Below are 26088 nucleotides of genomic sequence, written 5' to 3'. Positions count from 1 at the left end.
TCCTCTTGAGGGACACTTACCATTCTCTGCATTGTGTGCGTGTCAACGTGCACTGTGTTCACACAAAAACGAAAAGGGTTGACGATCCGGAAAGGCTGGGTCCTTTTTGAAGTGCTCTGTACTGGCACTGCTCCAGAGAGCGAACTCTAGCTCCTCCACTATAATGAACTCATCACTTTCACAGCTGACTGTAGCTGCCGAGTCATGGGCCCACCCCCACCAAATCCCGCGGCAATTTACACCTTGTTTGTGTCCTGAATGGCACCCAATTGCCTACATAGTGCACTACTTTTGACCAGGCCCCATAGGGCTAAAAAAAAAAATAGTTGTGAACTATAAAGGGAATATGGTGCCATTTGGGACATAGGCCTCATCTTTATCTCTGACTAGCCTACCACCCCTGACTACAATCTGACTACCATCTGCACCTGATAGGATATGAAGACGCATTACTCTGGATTTAATAGTACAAGGAAACGGGACAAATATGATAAAATCAACATATCCCCACATAACACGGTTATCGTTTAATCTGGAGCTAATGAATTATATCAGCTCTATTTATTACATTTCTGTCTGCAATGTTATGAACGTTTCACTCACTCGGGACACCTCTCCCTACATGGAAACACTTGAACAGAACCTCAGTTATTGGACAGCAGCAGGCCCTCAAATTCAGGAAGTATGCTTGTGATTGGACAGTATCTCTGTCATTCTCAGCTGGCCTGCGGGTGATTGGCTTCGGCCTTGGGCCTGCCCCTTTGGCTGTGTTTTGACAGGCCGAGTCATGCCCGAGGCGGGTCCCAGACTCCCAGAGCTGTAGGACCTGCTAGGTTTCATTGATTCAGTGCTCTGTGTGGACTCCACAGTCCATGTTGGCACCGTTATTCTGTTGAAAATAGCATTCTGACACAAGTACTTCAGGTGCCAATATGGTTAGCTATCTAAAACAGTACCAGCCGAACTCTGAGCGGTCTCTGGCTTTTGGGCTGATCCTACACTCTCTGTCTTACCCTTTTGCTCTCTCTCGCTCTCTCTCCTCTCTGTCTCTCCCGTCCTGCAGCACAGGACATTTTAGGCAACCAGAAGAATTCAATGCCAAGATATGATCTCTTGTTTGGGTTTGTTTCATCTGTGGATTTTACTGTGTATTTGATCAGTCTTAGGGAACCATTTGGGACTTAGATATCTTGTGCACTACTTTTGAACCTGTGGGCCCTGGTCAAAAATAATGCACTAAATAAGGAATTGGGTGCCATTTGGAACATTACCTTACTACTCTCGTGGCAAGGGAGGGTTTGAATAAAGCATTATGTTTCTTAATTTAAACATAATTCTGGCTCAGTGCTGTTATCGCTGTAGTTGTAGCCATTTTGAATTGTTTAGCCTATTTCTAAATTCTTATTTCTGTGCTCTTTGTTCAGTGTCTCACTAGCCTGCAGATTCACCATTTCTCTCTAGATTCCATTACAAATCCATTCCAATGGATTTAATTTTTAGATGTTTGACCTTCCAGTGGATTTCTATTTAGGTTCCAGTTTCTGCTGAGGAGAGCCAACTATGAATATGCACACCACCACATTTCCTCTGTTTGTGGTGATGATACTAAACTTGACCTGTTTTGTGGGTGTTGTTCAATTGAGTGATAGTCACATAACTGATGCTCTAACTGTGCTGTGATGTCACATCCACAGGGCTTTCTGATTGGTGCACGGCCCCAAAATGCCTGCGAACCCATTGACCCGCCCCCTATTCGGGACAACCTCACTGGTGCCTTCATCGTGCTCATCAAGCGCTTCGACTGCAACTTTGACATCAAGGTAGGGTGCATCGCAATCACACAAACCTCTACATGTGGTATATAATTTGTTGCCCCGAAGTTGCTAACTACGTACACAAGATTAAACATTTTGGCATCCGTCTAATGGTTTGGGTAATCTGATCCTAGATCTGTGGTTAAAGGTAGTTCCTACCTAAAGGCTCCCTTATGGTCTATAATGAAGTTGCCTGTAATTTAAAAAATATATATATTTTATTGAACCTTTATTTAAACTAAGAAAGTAAGTTAAGGACAAATTCTTATTTACAATGATGGCCTACCCCGGCCAAACCAGGACGACGCTAGGCCAATTGTGCGCTGCCCTATGGGACTCCCTATCACAGCCGGATGTGATGCATCCTGGAATCGAACCAGGGACTCTCTTGCACTGAGATGCAGTGCTTTAGACCGCTGCGCCACTCGGGAGCCCTGAGTACTGATCCAAAGTCAGTTTCCTTTTTTACCTCCTGATGGAAATGGTTAGGGATGGGATTGGGAAAGCTGATCCTAGATCTATACTTAGGCACGCCCTTCTTACATGCAGCACCAGTACACAGGAAATAGCTGTTGCCCAGTCAGAATAGCTGTTGCCCAGCACTTCCTGTGCTGGCACTGAACCATATCTCCTTCTTTCCAATCCCCCCTTCCCTCCCTCCGCTCATCCCCGGCTTCTCTGGTTCGTCTACTGATGTGGTGCATTAACTGGGTGCCCTCAGCAGCTCGCTGCAGAAATGCAAAAGCATTGTTGTCGTTTTAACATAGTATGGAAAAGACACCTTTACCTTGCGCCAACATCACAACCAAAGAGAGAGGAGGGCATGGTTCTTTCCCTTTATTAAGAAGGGGAAAGCATCATTTGTTATTACCAAGTTACAACATTTTATGCATGGCAAATCCACGAAGACTTGAGTGTAGCGGGATATTAGGCCTATTTTCTTCTTCTCAGCAACAAAGGAGCCATTTCGTTTTTACGGTGTGGCGTGCTCAAAGTCGAGAGGAGGAGTTGTTTTCCTAATAAAGAGAGAGCACCACTCGATCCATCCAACCTTGAAGTGAGGCCGTGTGCAGCGAACAGGAGTAGAGCGAGGCGTAGAGAGCGAGGAAGTTTGGAATGGAGCAAGAGGGGGAAGTGGAAGGATACAAGGAGAGGGACAGTGCATTCGGAAAGTATTCAGACCCCTGGACTTTTCCACATTTTATGTTCCAGCCTTTTTCTAAAATGGATTAAATTGTTTTTTCCCCCTCATCAATCTACACACAATACCCCATAATCAGAGTTGGGGAGTAACGGATTACATGTAATCTGTTACATGTAAGGGATTACAAAAAAACGGTAACTGTAATCCGTTACTTTACCAGCAAAAATATTGTAAACAGATTACAGATACTTTTGAAAAACTAGATGATTACTTCGAGGATTACTTTTAATCCAAGCCTATGGAATTAAAGGGGGGCTTTTATTGCTCAATCTAATTCATTATGATAAAAATAAATAAATCCATAGGTTTAATGGACACATGCTTAAACTTGTATACTTTTGATAGACATGAAGGGGCAATCTGTAGTTGCTACATCAATTTTGGGATTTATATACACTCAGGGTTAGCCCTAACCCTATTTATATATACATAACTCCCATTGATTCTTGAAGAATATAATTTATAAATTCCACATGAGCTTAGTTTAACTGTCACACTCCATGAGAACCCAAAATATAAGCTTGTTTTACAGTAATAACAAACAATTATTTTATATAATGGATGGTCTGTCCTTGCATCCATAGCTCTGTCTATTTATCTGAGAGTGGTTACATTTCTCCAGGCCCATCCCTCAGCTTTTTACCAAAACAGAGGCAGGGCAACCATTTTGTTATTGTTTCATAAACTTTAACATTGATTTATCCTGCAATAGATGTCGTTCAGTTGGTAACATACATTTTTGTCTTCTACTAATGCCTCTTAAGGGGAGAGTAATCTAAAAGTACCAGAATGTAATTAGATTACGTTACTAAATTTGGGTAATCCCAAATTTACATGGTCGATTACAATTTTGGACATGTCACTGTAACAGATTACATTTAGAAAGTAACTGACCCAAACCTGCCCATAATGACAAAGCAAAAACAGTTTTTTAGATTTTTTTCAAATGTAGTATTTTAAGTATTCAGACCCTTTATTCAGTACTTTGTTGAAGCACCTTTGCAGCGATTACAGACTCAAGTCTTCTTAGGTAGGACGCTACAAGCTTGGCACACCTGTATTTGAGGAGTTTCTCCTATTTTTCACTGGAGATCCTCTCAAGCTCTGTCAGGTTGAATGGGGAGCGTCACTTCACAGCTATTTTCAGGTCTCTCCAGAGATGTTAGATCGGGTTCAAGTCTGGGCTCTGGTTGGGCCACTCAAGGACATTGAGACTTGCCCCGAAATCACTCCTGCCTTGTCTTGGATGTGTGCTTAGGGTCGTTGTCCTGTTGGAAGCTGAACCTTTGCCCTAGTCTGAGGTCCTTAGCACTCAGTATCCCATCCCCATAGCATGATGCTGACACCACCGTGCTTCACCATAGGGATGGTGCCAGGTTTCCTCCAGACATGATGCTTGGCATTCAAGCCAAAGAGTTCAGTCTTGGTTTCATCAGACCAGAGAATCTTGTTTCTCATGGTCTGGGAGTCCTTTAGATTGCCTTTTGGCAAACTCCAAGTGGGCTGTGGTGCCTTTTTACTGAGGAGTGTCTTCTGTCTGGTCCACTATAAAGGCCTGATTGGTGGAGTGCTGCAGAGATAGTTGTCCTTCTGGAAGGTTCTCCCATCTTCACAGAGAAACTCTGGAGCTCTGTCGGAGTGACCATCGAGTTCTTGGTCACCTCCCTGACCAAGGCCCTTCTCCCCCGATTGCTCAGGAAGAGTCTTGGTGGTTCTAAACTTCTTCAATTTAAGAATGATGGAGGCCACTGTGTTTTTGGGGACCTTCAATGCTGCAGACATTTTTTGGTACCCTTCCCCAGATCTGTGCCTCGACACAATCCTGTCTCGGAGCTCTACGGACAATTCCTTTGACCTCATGGCTTGGTTTTTGCTCGGACATGCACTGTCAACTGGGGGACCTTTATATAGACAGATGTGTGGAAAAAGTCAAGGGGTATGAATACTTTCCGAATGCAATGTAAATGAGTGAAGAGTCTAGGCTAATGATAGAAGTATATATGGATTGATGGAGGGAAGAGGTGGAAGTGGGGGAGGGGGTATGAGATGTAGGAGTAATGGATTATATGATAGATGTCAAGAGAGATGGAAGAGAGTGAGTGGGAGAGAATGAAAGCTAGAGGGAGATTAATTGATTTGATCTCTTGAACAGGTAGTATGGCTGTAGTGTGTGGGGCTTTCTCTCCCTTGTCCCTCTCCCGCTCCATGCCTTATAAGGCATTTCTGCATCACACACACACACACACCACACAGCGAGGTTTTCCCGAGGCAGGACTGAAACCGGATGCCCCCCTGCCCTCTCCAGCTCGCTGTGCGTCAGCCAGAGACAAACACGCTAGCACACACACTAGGCCTGACCTCAGATCAGCCTGTTCCATGATACAAACTGAACCCCTTATCAGTCAGCATTTCAGACAAACTGATCTAAGAACATCCGATACCACACTCGGCCAGACATTGGATCACTTAAAGGGACAGTTCAGTCCCAAATCAAAGTGAGTTACTATCCCACTCTTCCCCTGGACCACAGAACAGCAGAGGAGGGGAGAGAGAGAGAGAGAGAGAGAGAGAGAGAGAGAGAGAGAGAGAGAGAGAGAGAGAGAGAGAGAGAGAGAGAGAGAGAGAGAGAGAGAGAGAGAGAGAGAGAGAGAGAGAGAGAGAGAGAGAGAGAGAGAGAGAGAGAGAGAGAGAGAGAGAGAGAGAGAGAGAGAGAGAGAGAGAGAGAGAGAGAGAGAGAGAGAGAGAGAGAGAGAGAGAGAGAGAGAGAGAGAGAGAGAGAGAGAATGGGTTAATGTCTTACGTTGGCCTCCAGGCTTTTGATTGACCATTAATAAATCTCCAATCAAGCAGGTGGGAGGGTACAGAAAAAGGAGATCCTTAAATACAACCCCCGTCCACCCCCAAAGCTGTACAGCTCCCAGACTTTTAACAGGAGCTCAAATGTCAGAGAAACAAAGGAGGAATCCAGGAATCGATTTTGGCTCAAAATAGGGGAGCAGAGGGAGGTTAAAAAAAATGTCTGGAAATGTTTCGCAGCAAATGTTTGGTTTTTTTGCATTGCGCTAAACAGTACTGTGTGATCAAGTGAATGAAAATGGATTTCTAAGTACCATCAGACATAATGGGAGATACAGTAATGCACGCTCTGTTGAGTGTCCGGGGCAGTCTGAGAGCTTGTGAGTGTTGGGTTTGATGTGCCGGGGAAGACATGCCACTCTGTGGGAGTGTATGGTGGTGTGGGATGGGGAGCAAGAGAGCAGGTGATCAAGTGAGGGGACTTCTAGCGTTAATGGGTGAACTGGAGAGTGTACAGTGCATTTGGAAAGTATTCAGTCCCCATCCCTTTATCCAAATGCTGTTACCTTACAGCCTTATTGTAACTCATCAATCTACACACAATACCCCATAATGACTAAGTGAAAACAGGTTTTTAAAAATGGTAGGAAATGTATAACATTTTTTCAACATGTACCTTATTTACATACAGTGGGGCAAAAAGGTATTTAGTCAGCCACCAATTGTGCAAGTTCTCCCACTTAAAAAGATGAGAGGCCTGTACATTTTCATCATAGGTACACTTCAACTATGGCAGACAAAATGAGAAAAAAAATCCAGAAAATCACATTGTAGGATTTTTAAGGAATTTATTTGCAAATTATGGTGGAAAATAAGTATTTGGTAACCTACAAACAAGCAAGATTTCTGGCTCTCACAGATCTGTAAGAGGCTCCTCTGTCCTCCACTCGTTACCTGTATTAATGGCATCTGTTTGAACTTGTTATCAGTATAAAAGACACCTGTCCACAACCTCAAACAGTCACACTCCAAACTCCACTATAGCCAAGACCAAAGAGCTGTCAAAGGACACCAGAAACAACATTTTAGACCTGCACCAGGCTGGGAAGACTGAATCTGCAATAGGCAAGCAGCTTGGTTTGAAGAAATCAACTGTGTGAGCAATTATTAGGAAAGGGAAGACATACAAGACCACTGATAACCTCCCTCGATCTGGGGCTCCACGCAAGATCTCACCCCGTGGGGTCAAAATGATCACAAGAACGCTGAGCAAAAATCCCAGAACCACACGGGGGGACCTAGTGAATGACCTGCAGAGAGCTGGGACCAAAGTAACAAAGCCTACCATCAGTAACACACTACGCCGCCAGGGACTCAAATCCTGCTGTGACAGACGTGTCCCCCTGCTTAAGCCAGTACATGTCCAGGCCCGTCTGAAGTTTGCAAGAGAGCATTTGGATGATCCAGAAGAAGATTGGGAGAATGTCATATGGTCAGAAGAAACTAAAATGTAACTTTTTGGTAAAAACTGAACTCGTCGTGTTTGGAGGACAAAAAATGCTGAGTTGCATCCAAAGAACACCATACCTACTGTGAAGCATGGGGGTGGAAACATCATGCTTTGGGGCTGTTTTTCTGCAAAGGGACCAGGACGACTGATCCGTGTAAAGGAAAGAATGAATGGCCATGTATCGTGAGCTTTTGAGTGAAAACCTCCTTCCATCAGCAAGGGCATTGAAGATGAAACGTGGCTGGGTCTTTCAGCATGACAATGATCCCAAACACACGGCCCGGGCAACGAAGGATTGGCTTTGTAAGAAGCATTTCAAGGTCCTATAGTGGCCTAGCTAGTCTCCAGATCTCAATGCCATAGAAAATCTTTGGCGGGAGTTGAAAGTCCGTGTTGCCCAGCAACAGCCCCAAAACATCACTGCTCTGGAGGAGATCTGCATGAAGGAATGGGCCAAAATACCAGCAACAGTGTGTGAAAACCTTGTGAAGACTTACAGAAAACGTTTGACCTCTGTCATTGCCAACAAAGGGTATATAACAAAGCATTGAGATAAACTTTTGTTATTGACCAAATACTTATTTTCCACCATAATTTGCAAATAAATTCATTAAAAATCCTACAATGTGATTTTCTGGATTTTTTTTTCTCATTTTGTGTGTCATAGTTGAAGTGTACCTGTGATGAAAATTACAGGCCTCTCTCATCTTTTTAAGTGGGAGAACTTGCACAATTGGTGGCTGACTAAATACTTTTTTGCCCCACTGTACAGTTGAAGTCAGAAGTTTACATACACTTAGGTTGGAGTCATTAAAACTCGTTTTTCAACCACTCCACAAATTTCTGGTTAACAAACTATAGTTTTGTCAAGTCGGTTAGGACATTACTTTGTGCATGACACAAGTTATTTTTTCAACAATCGTTTACAAACAGATTATTTCACTGTATCACAATTCCAGTGGGTCAGAAGTTTACATACTGTGTTGACTGTGCATTTAAACAGCTTGGAAAATTCCAGAAAATGATGTCATGGCTTTAGAAGCTTCTGATAGGCTAATTGACATAATTTGAGTCAATTGGAAGTGCACATGTGAATGTATTTCAACGTCTACCTTCAAATTTAGTGCCTCTTTGGTTGACATCATGGGAAAATCAAAAGAAATCAGCCAAGACCTCAGGAAAACAATTGTGGACCTCCACAAGTCTGGTTCATCCTTGGGAGCAATTTCCAAACGCATGAAGGTACCACGTTCATCAGTACAAACAATAATACGCAAGTATAAACACCATGTGACCACGAAGCCGTCATACCACTCAGGAAGGAGGCGCGTTCTGTCTCCTGGAGATGAACGTACTTTGGTGCAAAAAGTGCAAATCAATCCCAGAACAACAGCAAAGAATCTTGTGAAGATGCTGGAGGAAACAGATACAAAACTATCTATATCCACAGTAAAAGGAGTCCTATATCGACATAACCTGAAAGGCCGCTCAGCAAGGAAGAAGCCACTGCTCCAAAACCGCCATAAAAAAGCCAGACTAAAAAAGCCAGACTACGGTTTGCAACTGCACATGGGGACACAGAATGTCCTCTGGTTTGATGAAACAAAAATAGAACTGTTTGGCCATAATGACCATCGTTATGTTTGGAGGAAGAAGGGGGGAGCTTGCAAGCTGAAGAACACCATCCCAACCGTGAAGCACGGGGGTGGCAGCATCATGTTGTGGGGGTGCTTTGCTGTAGGAGGGACTGGTGCACATCACAAAATAGATGGCTGCATGAGGAGGTAAAATTATGTGGATATATTGAAGCAACATCTCAAGACATCAGTCAGCAAGTTTAAGCTTGGTCGCAAATTGGTCTTCCAAATGGACAATGACCCTAAGCATACTTCCAAAGTTGTGGCAAAAATGGCTTAAGACAACAAAGTCAAGGTATTGGAGTAGCCATCACACAGCCCTGACCTCAATCCTATAGAAATGTTGTTGTTAGAACTGAAAAAGCGTGTCAAGCCTGACTCAGTTACACCAACTCTGTCAGGAGGAATGGGCCAAAATTCACCCAACTTATTGTGGGAAGCTTGTAGAAGGCTACCCAAAACATTTGACCCAAGTTAAACAGTTTAAAGGCAATGCTACCAAATACTAATTGAGTGTATGTAAACTTCTGACCCACTGGGAATGTGATGAAAGAAATACAAGTTGAAATAAATCATTCTCTCTACTATCATTCTGACATTTCACTCTCTGAAAAAGTGGTGATCCTAACTGACCTAAGACATTTATACTTGGATTAAATGTAAGGAACTGTGAAAAACTGAGTTTAAATGTATTTGGCTAAGGTGTATGTAAACTTCCGACTTCAACTGTAAGTTTTCAGACCCTTTGCTATGTGACTCGAAATTGAGCTCAGGTATATCCTGTTTCCATTGATCATCCTTGAGATGTTTCTACAACTTGATTGTTGTCCACTTGTGGTAAATTCAATTGTTTGGACATGATTTGGAAAGGCACACACCTGTCTATATAAACCATCTCTGCAGCATTCCACCAATCAGCCTTTATGGTAGTGGCCAGACGGAAGACACTGCTCAGTAAAAGGCACATAACAGCACACTTGGAGTTTGCCAAATGGACTTAAAGGACTTACCATGATAAAAAAGATTATCTGGTCTGAATGCCCAAGTGTCACGTCTGGAGGAAACCTGGAACCATCCCTACGGTGAAGCATGGTGTTGGAAGTATCATGCTGTGGGGATGTTTTTCAGAGGCATGGATTGGGAGACTAGTCAGGATCAAGGCAAAGATGAATGGAGAAAAATATAGAGAGATCATTGATGAAAACCTGCTCCGGAGCGCTCAGGACCTCAGACCTGGCTAAGGTTCACCTTCCACCACGACAACGACACTAAGCACACAGCCAAGACAACGCAGGAGTGGCTTTGGGACAAGTTTATCAATGTCCTTGAGTGGCTCAGCCAAAGCCCGGACTTGAACCTGATCGAACATCTCTGGAGAGACCTGAAAATCGGTGTGCAGCGACGCTCCCAATCCAACCTGACAGAGCCTGAGAGGATCTCCTGAGAAGAATGGGAGAAACTCCCCAAATATAGGGTGCCAAGCTTGTAGCGTCGTACACAAGGAGACTCGAGGCTGTAGTCGCTGCCGAAGGTGCTTTCAGAAAGTACTTAGTAAAGGGTTTGAATACTTATGTAAATGTCATATTTCATTTTTTATACATTCGCAAACATTTCCAATAACCTGTTTTTGCTTTGTCATTATGGGGTATTGTGTGTAGATTGATCAGGGAAAAAAATCTATGTAATCAATTTTAGAATAAAGCTGTAACTTAACAAAGTGTGGAAAATATCAAGGGGTCTGAATATTTGATGAATGCACTGTATGTGTGTGTGCGTGTGGGAGGCGAAAGGGATTCCAGCACTGCTGCTCTTTTTAGAACTCCAGCCTCCCGAGGGAGAGGGCTCGCAGCTAAAGGGGAAGTGGGGAAGAAGCGAGAGGAGGAGGAGGAGGAGGGGGCACGGTTAACACTTCCTGCTTGCTGGGCCTCTGAAATAGGAGAGGGAGGGGGGCTCTCTGGTGACCCATCTGACCCCAGCTGTGGGGGAAGGAGACTGGGAAGGAAACCTGACACTACACCCCCCCTCCCCCCACACACACACCGCCCCCCTTTCTCCGACCCCCCTCACCCCTGTCCGCCTGTGTCAAAAGAGTCCCTCCATCCTCCCTCCAGCCGGCGAACCAACCCTTTTCCTGCCACTCTCTTGACACACACAACACATTACACACTCATACACTCAATATACATTCACGCTGGCACACAATGGTTGTGTTATATAATTACGTGCTCTCGCACGCTCTCTCTGGTTACCGTGACACACACACACACACACACACACACACACACACACACACACACACACACACACACACACACACACACACACACACACACACACACACACACACACACACACACACACACACACACACACACACACACACACACACACACACACGTGTTTGCCTAATCCACAATGGCAGAGTAGCCCTGTTGTCCCTTTGTCTCCCTCTCTCATTTCATTAAACCTATAGAGAGAATGACAACGGGATTCCCCTTTAGCCTATTCTACTAGCCTGACATCTATTGTGTTTTATGACAGTTTGGGACAGTTTTCCATTAACATATAAAAGTACACATAGCCTATGTGTATGACTAGTCTGGATCAGGGGAGCGCGAGCCAGGATGTGGCTTATCTCCTGTTGTGTCCCTGTTGTTATGTATCCGTGCTGTTTGGTATCAACACAGTCTGCGCTGCTGCTCTGCTCCCCTGACCTTAATGACATGTGGCCTTGTGATGTCATCTCCACGGAGTGGCGGACACACACACACACTTGCACGGTTGTTTCAGTGCTGTAGTATTATCAGTTGCAAAGCCACTACTTGCAGTTTGAATAGCTCTTATCTAGTCAGACGTCTGAACCTTGAAACCAAGCTCCACTTTGCACGAGAATCTTCCTAAAAGCAAATGAGAAAGAGAGCGAGAGGGCGAGAGAGAGATGAAGAAAAGTCTAGAGAAGAATTGGCAGGGAAGGCAAAAGGGGTTAATCCTTCTCTCTCCGAGAGCGAGAACGGAGAGAGAGGGAGGGGTGGATAAAAGTAGAGGAATTGGCATGGAGGACAAGACGTTGATGCAGGGAAAGGGGGGAGAACTAAAGAAGGAGAGAGAGAGAGAAAAAGTGAGAGATGGCAGACTGAGCAAGAAAGAGAGTGCGAGAGAGATCAAGGAGTGTGATTCCAGCCTAGTGAATAGAGGAACTGATGTGTAGCTGCTGTATAAACAGTAGGGGGAGGGTGATGGGGACGGAGAAAGCCTCAGTTGGCCAGGAGAGGAGAGGCTGACAACTTGGTTGTTGCCTGCACCACCGTTTGAGGAGCTATGATTCAGCAGTGCTGGCTTACAACGCAGCAACACACAGTAACACACACACACACACACTGATGCGGCAGTAATTACTGATGCTATCGGCTATCTCTGTCTCACCACCAAGGCTATGGATCCCACTGTTGTGCCCACTGTCTCGCGTAAGGTCGTGTGGGTGTTAGAGCAGTACTTAAACATTCCATATTCTTCATTTACCTTACTCTGAGAGTACTCTTTAAAAAAAATATATATATATATAATATTTTTTTAGAGGTAGATCAGCTTTAATATTGCAGATAGTGTGGCGTCCATCAATGTAATTGTCTGCATCATTTCCAACCCCCATAAACATTTTAAAATTTAAAAAAATATATATACAGTACCAGTCAAAGGTTTGGACACACCTACTCATCCTAGAGTTGTTCTTTATTTTACTATTTTCTACATTGTAGAATAATAGTGAAGGCTTCACAGCTATGAAATAACACATATGGAATCATGGAGTAACCAAAAAAGTAACTACATACAAAATATATTTTAGATTCTTCAAAGTAGCCACCTTTTGTCTTGATGACAGCTTTGCACTCTCTTGGCATTCTCTCAACCAGCTTCATGAGGAATGTTTTTCCAACCATCTTGAAGGAGTTCCCAGATATGCGGAGCACTTGCTTTTCCTTCACTCTGCGGTCTTAACTCATCCCAAACCATCTCCATTGGGTTGAGGTCGGGTGATTGTGGAGGCCAGGTCATCTGATGCAGCACTCCATCACTCTCCTTCTTGGTCAAATAGCCCTTACACAGCCTGGAGATGTGTTTTGGGTAATTTTCCTGTTGAAAACCAATGATAGTCCCACTAAGCGCAAACCAGATGGGATGGCGTATCGCTGCAGAATGCTGTGGTAGTGTCACGTTCTGACCATAGTTCTTATGTGTTTTCTTTGTTTTAGGGTTGGTCAGGATATGAGCTGAGTGGGCATTCTATGTTTTGTGTTTCTATGTTGGGTTTGTTGTTTGGCCTGATATGGTTCTCAATCAGAGTCAGGTGTTTGTCATTGTCTCTGATTGGGAACCATATTTAGGTAGCCTGTTTTGTGTTGGGTTTTGTGGGTGGTTGTCTTCTGTCTTTGTGTCTATGCACCAGATAGGACTGTTTTGGTTTTTCACATTTGTTGTTTTGGTATTTTGTAGTGTTCACGTTTATGGTCTTTATTAAACATGTTGAACTCTAACCACGCTGTGCTTTGGTCCGATCCTTTGTCCACAGAAGAAAACCGTTACAGGTAGCCATGCTGGTGAAGTGTGCCTTGAATTCTAAATAAATCACTGACAGTGTCACCAGCAAAGCACCTATACTCCTTCACACCACCTCTCCCATGCTTCACGGGGGGAACGACACATGTTGAGATCATCCGTTCACCTACTCTGCATCTCACAAAGACACAGTGGTTGGAGTCAAAAATCTCAAATTTGGACTCATCAGACCAAAGGAACGATTTCTACCGGTCTAATGTCCATTGCTCGTGTTTCTTGACCCAAGCAAGTCTCTTCTTATTATTGGTGTCCATTAGTAGGGGTTTCTTTGCAGCAATTCGACCATGAAGGCCTGATTCACACAGTCTCCTCTGAACATTTGATGTTGAGATGTGTCTGTTACTTGAACTCTGAAGAATTTATTTGGGCTGCAATCTGAGGCTGGTTAACTCTAATGAACTTATCCTCTGTTAGCAGAGGTAACTCTGGGTCTTCCTTTCCTGTGGCGGTCCTCATGAGAGCCAGTTTCATCATAGCGCTTGATGGTTTTTGCGACTGCACTTGAATAAACTTTCAAAGTTCTTGGCAATGTCCGGATTGACTGATCTTCATATCTTAAATTAATGATGGACTGTCATTTCCCTTTGCTTATTTGAGCTGTTCTTGCCATTAATATGGACTTGGTCTTTTACAAAATTGGGCTATGTTCTGTACACCATCCCTACCTTGTCACAACACAACTTGATTGGCTCAAACGCATTAAGAAGGAAAGAAATTAAACAAAATAACGTTTAACAAGGCACACCTGTTAATTGAAATGTATTCCAGGTGACTACCTCATGAAGCTGGTTGAGAGAATGCCAAGAGTGTGTACAGCTGTCAAGGCAAGGGGTAGCTACTTTGAAGAATCTAAAATATATTTCAATTTTTAAAAAACACTTTTGATTCCATATGTGCTATTTCATAGTTTTGATGTCTTCACTGTTATTCTACAATGTAGAAAATAGTACAAATAAAGAATAACCTTTGAATGAGTAGGTGTGTCCGAACCTTTGACTGTTTGTGTATAAAATCTATATTAAAATATTTTATGTTTTATTTTCCCCTAACCCTGCCACACCTCCCCCAATTGGAGTAAACTAATGGATAACAACACTTAAGATTCTAGTTCCAGCTTATACATACTATATACATTTTACTGACAGAGTATATTTTACATTAGTTGTCGTTTGTTTTTAGTCCCAAACATCAGCTACCCTAAACCCCTCCCATCGGTCTCTGAAGATCATCTAGTTTTGATTTCTATTTGCAATATAAACTCAGCAAAAAAAGAAATGTCCTCTCACTGTCAGCTGCGTTTATTTTCAGAAAACTTAACATGTGTAAATATTTGTATGAACATATTAAGATTCAACAACTGAGACATAAACTGAACAAGTTCCACAGACATGTGACTAACAGAAATTGAATAATGTGTCCCTGAACAAAGGTGGGTCAAAATCAATAGTAACAGTCAGTATCTGGTGTGGCCACCAGCTGCATTAAGTACTGCAGTGCATCTCCTCCTCATGGACTGCACCAGATTTGCCATTTCTTGCTGTGAGATGTTACCCCACTCTTCCACCAAGGCACCTGCAAGTTCCTGGACATTTCTGGGGGGCCCTAGCCCTCACCCTACGATACAACAGGTCCCAGACGTGCTCAATGGGATTGAGATCCGGGCTCTGTCTGGCCATGACAGAACACTGACATTCCTGTCTTGCAGGAAATCACTCAAAGAATGAGCAGTATGGCTGGTGGCATTGTCATGCTGGAGGGTCATGTCAGGATGAGCCTGCAGGAAGGGGGAGGAGGATGTCTTCCCTGTAACGCGCACAGCATTGAAATTGCCTACAATGAAAACAAGCTTAGTCCGATGATGCTGTGACACATCGTCCCAGACCATGACCGACCCTCCACCTCCAAATTGATCCCGCTCCAGAGTACAGGCCTCGGTGTAACGCTCATTCCTTTGACGATAAACCCGAATCCAACCATCGCCCCTGGTGAGGCAAAACTGCGACTCGCCAGTGAAGAGCACTTTTTGCCCGTCTGGTGTCTGGTCCTGTCTGGTCCAGCAACAGTGGGTTTGTGCCCATAGGCGACGTTGTTGCCGGTGATGTCTGGTGAGGACCTGCCTTTACAACAGGCCTACAAGCCCTCAGTCCCGCCTCACTCAGCCTATTGCGGACAGCCTGAGCACTTATGGAGGGATTGTGCATTATAGGTGTAAGTCAGGTAGTTGTTGTTGCCATCGTTGCTGTCCCGCAGGTGTGATGTTCAGATGTACCGATCCTGTGCAGGTGTTGTACATGTGTTCTGCCACTGCGAGGACGATCAGCTGTCCGTCCTGTCTCCCTGTAGTGCTGTCTTAGGCGTCCCACAGTACGGACATTGCAATTTATTGCCCTGGCCATATCTGCAGTCCTCATGCCTCCTTGCAACATGCCTAAGGCACGTTCATGCAGATGAGCAAGGACCCTGGGCATCTTTCTTTTGGTGTTTGTCAGAGTCAGTAGAAAGGCCCCTTTAGTGTCCTAAGTTTTCATAACTGTGACCTTAATTGCCTATCGTCTGTAAGCTGTTAGTGTCTTAACGACCATTCCACAGGTGCATGTTAATTAATTGTTTATGGTTCATTGAACAAGCATGGGAAACAGTGTTTAAACCCTTTACAATGAAGATCTGTGAAGTTACTTGGATTTTTACAAATTATCTTTGAAAGACAGGGTCCTGAAAAAGGGACGTTTCTTTTTTTGCTTAGTTTATTTTTCAACTGTGCTGTTTCACAAATGTTCTGAACCTATATATATTTTACGGAAATGTTTAGTCCCTCCCTTCAGCTCCAGTCAAACCCTCTCATCGATCTCTGAACACCATCCAGGTTTGATTACCATTTGCCATATATTTTTCACAAATGTGATGTTTCACAAAAGTTTTGAACCTTTATATACTCATAGTTTCTGCAGTAGTCTTTGATTTTATTATACAACTTTCTGCACGCTCTGCCCTACCCATACACTGTGGCACTCCAAGGGTTAACTGTACTGCACTAGTGAGTCATGAATCTCCAGGTGGCACAGTTTATACAGCTCCATCAATCCATGACCAATGAGAGAGATGTCTGATAAGCTTCCTCTTAACTCCTCACGCCCTACCTAGCTGCTCCTGCACTGGAAAACTACAGCATGTTGTAGACTCTCATGAATACACACACACACTACCACCACTGCAAATGCTCCGGTTACCTCCGCCCTTCAAAACTGATACGAAATCAGTTTTCCCTCCCCTAAGTTCAACTTTAACATTACATTTGTTACACTTTCTGGTTAGTGTTTTTGGACTATAACATAACCAGATAAATACCTAGGATACTGTTTTGTAGCCACATGGTAATTAAGTAATACGTGTCAGTAAATTACTACATTTGGGAAATTATTTACTAGTGTTACCTTTTTAAATATACCATTCCATACCATTGCCTTGCTTTTTCTGCTCAGTGCTCTAATTTCTCCCTCATATGTTTTCTCATATGAGGGAGCACTGAGGCAGAAAAAGCCAGGCACAATTAATGAAATTAGTGTTAATTGCAAAGTTCTGTTAATTAGGCTATCTAGTAAACTACATCTTTATCAAATTGGCATTGAAGGTTAAAAGGGTGCACATGTACGATGTATCGCTGTCAGCATGGGTTCGAATCCGGTCCATTGCTCTTTCAGCACTCTCTCTCTCCTACATTTGAACTTTCTCTCTCTCCCAATACACATACAAAATAATTAAAGGGGCAGTGCAGTCAAAAACATGATTTCCGTGTTTAAAAATATATATTTCCACACTATGAGTTTTTTTTGCCTGGAATTTCAGCTTGTTCAGGTGGGATAGAGTTTTGACATAATATTCACAATCTGATCCAGGGATTTTTCTGCAATTGAAATCCTTGGGCGGGCTGGAAAGATGCTTTCAGTGTAAACTTAACTGACTAAAACAAGATTTTAAATATGTAGAGAAGATAATGGACCTATATATTTTTGGAAAATTCCCAAAACAATGAATTTAACCGTATTGATTTTATGTTGAACAAAAGAACAAAGCATTAGCCATGGCAAAATGCATAGAATTGCAGGAAATTAGCTTAAAAACGGTAACATTTTCTTTCAGCTCCCTGGCAAAATGTGTAGAAAATGTCTAACCCACCAAGATGGTGCCTCTAAAATGTACTCTAAAATCCTGTACCCATTGCCATGCCCACCAGTTAAGTGTTTGATCCATAAAAAAACCTGCGATCTGATTATTCTGACCAATGACATTCATATTTTTATTTGCATATGTATCCTCCCACTTTGACAGGGTAAGCGGGTTAGGCTGTAGACTAGTCTAGATGATCCTATCTGCCCACACGATTCGAATGAGCATTTTAATGGAAAAATTGAGATTCAGAGAAATATATTATTAAAACAATGATATTTAATCAAATAAAAAATTTGAGTCAAACTTTATTCGTCAAATGCGCCGAATGCAGTGTAGATCTGCATTCGATCTGTGAAATGCTTACTTACAAGCCCTTAACCAACAGTGCAGTTCAAGAAAGAGTTCAGAAAATATTTACCAAATCATCTAAAGTTAAAAAAAATCTAAAAAGTAACACAATAAATTAACAATAACGAGGCTATATACAGGGGGTACCGGTACCGAGTCAATGTGTGGGGGTACAGGTTAGTCTCAATGTAAATAGTCAGGTGGCCATTTGATTAATTGTTCAGCAGTCTTATGGCTTGGGGGTAGAAGCTGTTAAGGAGCCTTTTGGTCCTTTACTTGGCGCTCCGGTACCGCTGTTTTCTCTGGTAGCAGAGAAAACAGTCTGACTTGGGTGACTGGAGTCTTTGACAATTTTTTGATCTTTCCTCTGACATCGCCTAGTATATAGGTCATGGATGGCAGGAAGCTTGGCCCCAAGTGATGTACTGGGCCGTACGCACTACCCTCTGTAGCACCATACGGTCAGATGCCGAGAAGTTGCCATACCAGTCGGTGATGCAACCAGTCAGGATGCTCTCGATGGTGCAGCTGGTCAGGATGCTCCCTGAATGTTGCTCTGTTTAAAGAATTTATATCAGCTAACGAGAGCGTTATCACACAGTCATCCAGAACAGCTGGTGCTCTCATGCATGCTTCAGTGTTGCTTGCCTCAAAGCGAGCATAAAAGGCATTTAGCTCATCTGGTAGGCTCGCGTCACTGGGCAGCTCGCGTCTGGGTTTCCCTTTGTAGTCTATAATAGTTTGCAAGCCCTGCCACATCTGACGAGCATCAGAGCCGGACTAGTAGGATTTAATCTTAATCCTATGTTGACGTTTTGCTTGTTTGATGGTTCGTCTGAGGGCATAGCGGGATTTCTTACAAGCGTCCGGATTAGTGTCCCGCTCCTTGAAAGCGGCAGCTCTAGCCTTTAGCTCGATGCGGATGTTGCCTGTAATCCATGGCTTCTGGTTGGGATATGTACGTACGGTCACTGTGGGGACGATGTCGTCGATGTACTTATTGATGAAGCCGATGACTGAGGTGTCATAGGATGAATCCCAGAACATATTCTAGTCTGTGTTAGCGATGAGCATTTTCCTGTTTGCTTATGGCCGTATACAGCTCATTGAGTGCGGTCTTAGTGACAGCATCGGTTTGTGAAGGTAAATAGACGGCTACGAATAATATAGATGTGAACTCTCTTGGTAGATGGTGTGGTCTACAGGTTATCTTAAGGTACTCTACCTCAGGCGAGCAATACCTCAATACTTCTTTAATATTAGACATCGCCACCAGCTGTTATTGACAAATAGACACACACCCCCACCCCTCGTCTTACCAGACATAGCTTCTCTGTCCTGCCGGTGAATGAAAAATCCTGCCAGCTCTGTATTATCCGTGTCGTCATTCAGCCACGACTCGGTGACACATAAGATATGACAGTATTTAATGTCCCATTTGTAGGATAATCTTGATCGTAGGTTATCGATTTTATTTTCCAATGATTGCACCTTGGCCAATAGAACGGATGGCAGTGGGGGTTTACTCACTCCGCCCCCTTTTTCTTCATCTTTTCCTCACGCAAATGACAGGGATTTGGGCCTGTTCCCTCAGAAAGCAGTATATTCTTTGCGTCGGACTCGTTAAACACTCACAGTTGTTTATTAGTCATACAGTGATGATTTAAAAATGTAATTAAAAAGACTGCATGGGAGCTTAAAAAACATATTTAAATTAGTATGTTTGCTAAATTCAAAAGTTTTAGCTGACTTCACTGCACTGAAAGTCAACCTGGAAATGGGATAAAAAGCAGAGAAGAAACTAATAATAATTTTGTGAATTTGTCATTTATCGTCAACAGTCCGCAGTGCACTTAAATGTTTGTGCATGGGAGATGGCTAACAAATTTCTTTGGTGACTAACCAGTGACCACCAATAAATATTCCTTGGTTGACCCAGTTACTTGTGATTTATAAATTCACACATCCATTCACAAACACACATGCTGATACTTAACGGAAGCATGTGCAGATGCTTGCCTGAAAGCTCACATTGCACCCCACTGTGTCACCACCACATCAGGACGCTAGAGTCTATATCTGCTACACAGATGGTCCAGACTCTATATTGCATCATACACAGCTTATTAACCCTTCACAAAGACACTATGTCCATTTAGTATTGCAGTTATCCTTTAGACTCAACGATTTTGTTTCTGCCTATGGACCTCGGTTGAGAGGTATAGACTTCAATAAAGACACTGTCAAGCTAACTGCAATGGAAGTGCATCATTAATGGGGTGTGCTTTTGATTGTGTTACTATTTACATTTTTCAAATATTTTTTTTAAAACTCTGCATCGTTGGGAAGGAAATCATAAGCAAGCATTTTACGGTAAAGTCTATACCCCTTATATTCGTAGCGTGTGACAAATATATATTTTTTATTTGATATGATTTTTCTTCCGGGGATTACAGTAATTATCAAGCACAACAAGTGCTGTTAAATTGTGATCGAGGATGTTGTTGTTGCTCCGTCGTTAGTTTGCAGACATGCCGTGCCTTCAGTCTGGGATCAAGAAAATAGCAATTTGCTGTGTGTGGTTGTGGTTCCATCCAAGCATGCGTGCGTATGCATGCTATCGATTTCTCAATGTGAAGGTTTGTGTCTTGGTAGGCTCTGATTTGCGCCCTTTCTCTTTTCATCTTCTTTCTTTCTTTCTTTCTTTCTTTCTTTCTTTCTTTCTTCATCTTTCTTTCTTTCTCTCCCTCTCTCTCTCGTCCTGCAGTCTGAGAGGAATGCACTGAATGTCCTTATCTCTGCCAATGCAAACATTCTGTGTGCCAGTAGAGGTTGAATTCCTCTCAGATTGCAGGCAGACCACATGCTGGCTTCAGAGGTGAAGCAGCCTGAGGGGCTTCTCACGATTACACTGAAAAACAAGGACACTTGAAACCCTTAAAAAACACGTATAAGAATACAAAGAACAACCCTAAAGTCAAGCTCCTTACTTCCGCCACCATAGAGTTGTCAAAACACTAGCAGCATTCTTAGCTCAAGATATCATACCAAAACAGCGTTTTTGTAACTAACCGCCTACAGTCACAATTTTGAGTACACAAGTCATCTGTTTTCTCAGTTTTTATGTTTGTGACGAATCTCCTGTTGTCACAGTAAAGATAGGATTATGTAGATTCCAGTTTCTTAGCAAGGCCTCAATGGTTTGGATTTGTCTCCCCTGTGGGGGATGACTTTCTCTCTCATAGGAGACTTTAATGCTGTGGGAATGAAAGGGGATGGGGGAGAGACTGCGACAGGAGTCATCTGCTGGCTCGCTAGTTCTCTGTCTCTTCTCAAAAGACAGCCTCATACATATGGAGACACAAACCAAGAAGCACACACATACAGATGCGGCGCACAGACGTTCACACACAAACTCACACACAGACGTGTACACATTGTGGCCTGCGGTAGCTCTCAGAACACCCAAAAATGATTTATTCCTGCGTAGACACTCGCGGTTGCAGACACATTGTAGTCATTGATGCACACACACACAATACACCCTCACAGGCAAATACTTGGTCTTATACAGCTTTGCACTCAACACAAACATACACAGAGTGTACACTCACACACACAGAGTGCAGAAAATTCCAGTGACAAACAAAAAGGCAGCCCTGTGCTAATGTCTGCGAGCATCTTGATTCCCTCAAACAACCATCTCTTCTCTCATCCTCTTTGTCTGAATGAACAATACATTTTGTTAGCGTAGCATAGCTACAGAAAATGATACCAGAATAGAGTGTAGCCCTAGCTTAGCCTAGCCTAATCTATAGCCTTAGGTTAACGAGCACTAGGCTAATGCAAGTCCACTGTGGTGCAGTCAATGGATGGGGACACTCTGGGCTCATAGCGAGTCAGAGAGGCAAACTGATTCCTCACCCCTATTCTTTACATAGTATGCTCTTCCCTCTTCTCTCTGCATCATCGTCTCACTTTCACCGCCACGGCGGGGTGTAACTTTACTCCAAGAATAACACGCCTTTTTACCCAAATTATTTATGAGGGAACTTCCTAAAAGGATTTTACGTGAAGTTGGATTTAGGCATATGATTATAACATTATAAGTGTAACATCCTTTCACTTTACACTACACTAATATCCCTCACTTAGTCTAATTGTAAATGAAATATTTGATTTGGTCTTGATTGAATGTCAAGATTAGGATTGGCGAGAGAGGGGGAGAGAGAGAGAGAGATGCTACTAACAGCTTACTAAACAACATACACTTAGTGTTCATTTCTTAGTATACATATCTCCTTGGCATATTACTTATGCAGCAACATACATGACATATGTTTGGACTCGTTGTTGTTGTGTCGTGCTCACATGAACAGGAAGGTGGCCCGGTGGTCCTGGTTGTGGGCAATCTTCTCAATGACTTTGTTATCAAAGTCTGGTATTCTCTGGATGAAGTCATGCTGGATTGACAGCATGGCCAATTACATTCAACTTTTTCTGGCCCATGGTGTTGCGTGTGAAGTAAAAAATAAAAAATAAACATTTTAAGGGTGTAAAAGTTTCTCTCCGACTCAGCGGTTGTCATCGGATTAGTGGTGATAATGATTTCGTGAAAAGAGACCGTCTCAGACAAAGCCTTTTGCAGGTTGTTCTCTTGGAGTGATTTCAATAAAGAAAGTGACATCTTTCTAGTGTGCAACTCAGGATTCTGGTAGGGATGGACAGCACCGTTTTCATGCCGGTAGAGAGCTCCGTTTCCCACGGGTCATAGCTTGGTAGAACACTGGAAAACATAGCTTGGTAGAACACTGGAGCTCTGCGGTCGGAAAGGAATGTTGGGGTAAAAGCTAGTTGTCTACCAACTTTGCCACAATTAAGTGGTCACTTTCAGAAAACCTTTCTTGCACATGAGCAGCGATTGTGTCGCATGCCTCCATCCCAGGTGCAGTGTTAAGGTTTCTCTGCCCTGGTTCAGTGGCATCAACATGTCCTCTTGGCCAGTGCATCAGTTTGCTCGCCAATTTTTTTTATGTTCACCTTGAAGTTGTCGATTGCTCCGGCATTTCCTGCTGCATCAATGGTTAGTTTGAGTTGTACTAAAACATCCACCTCTGACATGACCAAAGAAAATAACTTGAGCAGTTGCAGAAATGTGTGATCCTTAAGTTTCATGGCCAGGTCATATGCCTCACTGATGGTGATCTCATTCCATCCAGGGGGCCAGTGCCTCACGGTCCTCCCACACAACATTGACGGTTCTGCTTTTGAAGCTCCATTGTGTATCCGGTGGCCTGGGGACCCGTCTGTTCGCTGACTCCGCGAGAGTGGAGAGTCTTTTAGGTGAGAGCGAGAAAAAGATAGGTCTGCAAAAAAAAAACACTTTGTAAGTACACTTACTCGCCCTGCACAGAGTTGGTGAAGTGTTAGATTCTGTTGGTGTGCGTAACAGTGCACAAACTGCGCATTTGGGTAAGTCTCCTTAAGTAGCGTTTGGACACCACGTGCATTACCACTCATCACCGCTGCCCCATCGTAAGTTTGTGCAACCAGCTTCTCCTTCATGTTCAGTGGCGCTAGGACTTGTTTGATGGTGTTGGAGAGGCAAACACCAGTTTTCTTTGTCTTTCACCTCTACAAACACCAAAAAGCTCACACACACACTGAGGTCTGATAACATGTAGCGCAGCACTATTACCATATGTGATTTACAGGAGACAGCAGTGGTCTCGTCCTTAACTATTAAAAGCATACCCATAACATGATGCAGCCACCACTATGACTGAAAATATGGAGTGTGGTACTCAGTAATGTGTTGTATTGGATTTTCCCAAAACATAACACTTTGTATTGTACAGATGCAAAAGGAGTCTCTATAGCTTCTCTGTAGACTTCGGATAAAAGCGTCAGCTAAATGGCATATATTATTATTATTATTATACATACAATCCAAAGGTTTGTTTTGGATCGTGCTTAATGTACCCTTAAGAAGGGGTTGGTTGTCATCATGGCTTTGTAGCCAGTAATCTCCTTCACGCATGCTCTCAAAGATACACCTGAACAATTACCACACAATTTAATGCATGCTATAATGCTGGCAAGCACGTACCTATTCTCCTCCGATTGTTGGTTGTGAAGGACATAGCTGAGCCACAATGTTTGATTTTCCCAGTAATCCCAGGTTAACAGCATTGTCTACATGTGATGCACAATTCTCATGTTTTGAGAGACTTTCAGATGTTTTAAATCCTTAAACCCAGACTTGGACCACACACCCTCTCCACCGAAAAGCAGGCAGGGGAAGCAACACTCACAGTCAGCCACTGCTTCCTTCCAAACCTCTCATTGTTGAATTTGCGATTTCCGACTTGTTGTGTGACGTTTATGTCCAATGGCACAGAGACATTTTATCTCTAATTTCTCGTCATATGACAAAGATTGTAGATCGTCAAGACAGTAGATCATCAAGTGATTCATGATGATGACTGCTTATCTCGCTAGCTAATTTGCTAGCTAAGATTTTGAAAGTATGATGTTGACATGATCAGTCCAATCACAGCTACGTGAGATCTAATGTGATTTGATGTAATTTTATATGTGGCCAATGACCTTAAGCCTTCTTGGAAGGGCACTTTTACTGTAAATCCATGGCAGCACACAAGCGGGGTTGAACTGCCTATCTCTCCAGTAAATTCTGTGGTGACGTAGTGTCCCCATGAGTGACAGAACCCTGAGCCAATCACGGCACAACCAGATAAGATTAACAACGCCTATGCTCTGTGCTTTTGCTGGCTGCTCCTCCACCACAGAAAGCACTGAGCTAGGCTGAAATCAATGCATTTTGGAAATATACCAAGTTTGTATGCTGCTTTATTAACTCAAGGATTTTTTTTTTACATTGTATGCTGAACTGATATTTGACACGAATTAATGCAAGAATAACATTTTATAATTTAACTAAACAGGTTGGCCTATGCTCTGCCCCACCTGCCCTGAATGATGGGTCACCACTGATTACATACAAGCTACTATGTCAAATAAGTTATTTTAGCCATTGATTTCTTTCAGAATGCTGTGTGTTAAGCTACATTACATGCTATGCAAATTCTTGCCTTGTTCTCCTTCATGTGGTGGTGTGTCCATGTAGCATGTCATTATCATTATACACACATAGTATACAAATGCATGGACATTGACAAATATTCAACTGAACCACACACTCCCTGTCCTGAAGTGATGTCAGTTACAAAATAGTTACGGAAATAGCTGTCACAGAATGGATACAGTATAAAGATACTTAGATATTTGGGTGGGATGGGTTGGCTGAACACACACTGATCCATAGGAACCACACACACACACAATGAACACAAAGGTTTTGTCTCCCGCAGGTCCTTAACGCCCAGAAGGCCGGGTACAAGGCGGCGATTGTTCACAACGTGGACTCTGATGACTTAATCAGCATGGGATCCAATGATCGTAAGTTTCCCCCCTCTTCCAATCCTTCTCTTCTGCACTGCACACACAAACACAAACGTGCAGCAGCACTGCACACAGTTGTCTGTTCATGTGTCTCCTCATTCGAGGTCAATACAGCTTTGATTCCCAAAAACGTGAGCCTAGAGGACCTTTCGGACTCGCCGAGACTTAAGAGATACTGCAGCCATAGCGCCAATTCCGACTCTTAATGTCGTTGTGGAGGAATGTGGTGCTCTGGTTTTCAATACGTCGCCAAACAGTTCAACCCTGTCCAAACGGCTCGATCGGCCTGGAAATTCACAGTGCCCTATTTACCATCAAATACATTTTTGGGGGAGGAGGGATATCTGTGCAGTTTCTCTTTTCTCAACAGGTTACTCTTCACATAGTTTGTCGCTTGTCTCCCGCCCTCTTGCTCTGGGGTGTATGACTATGTATCATGAATAATCAAGACAGCACCTCATGCTGGTAATTGCCTTGGACGGATCATCCATTTGGATGGGTTCTTTACAAACGTTG

The 26088-nt window shown here is 43.2% G+C and overlaps 1 protein-coding gene across 3 annotated transcripts in view; it reads left to right on the top strand.

Annotated features, from left to right (window-relative positions):
- LOC118386819 (E3 ubiquitin-protein ligase RNF13-like) overlaps positions 1–26088 on the top strand; it is an 82361-nt gene that overhangs the window by 27980 nt on the left and 28293 nt on the right. For all 3 annotated transcript variants that reach the window (XM_035774687.2, XM_035774696.2, XM_052526546.1), the window contains 2 exons: positions 1695–1820; positions 25482–25569. In XM_035774687.2, coding sequence (XP_035630580.1) covers positions 1695–1820; positions 25482–25569 — 214 coding nt within the window. The remainder of the gene's footprint in view (positions 1–1694; positions 1821–25481; positions 25570–26088) is intronic.

This window comes from Oncorhynchus keta, chromosome 1 (assembly GCF_023373465.1).
Source record: "Oncorhynchus keta strain PuntledgeMale-10-30-2019 chromosome 1, Oket_V2, whole genome shotgun sequence".
Lineage (NCBI taxonomy): Eukaryota > Metazoa > Chordata > Actinopteri > Salmoniformes > Salmonidae > Oncorhynchus > Oncorhynchus keta.
Note: the sequence above shows the minus strand (reverse complement) of the source record. Positions and strands in the feature narration are given on the sequence as shown.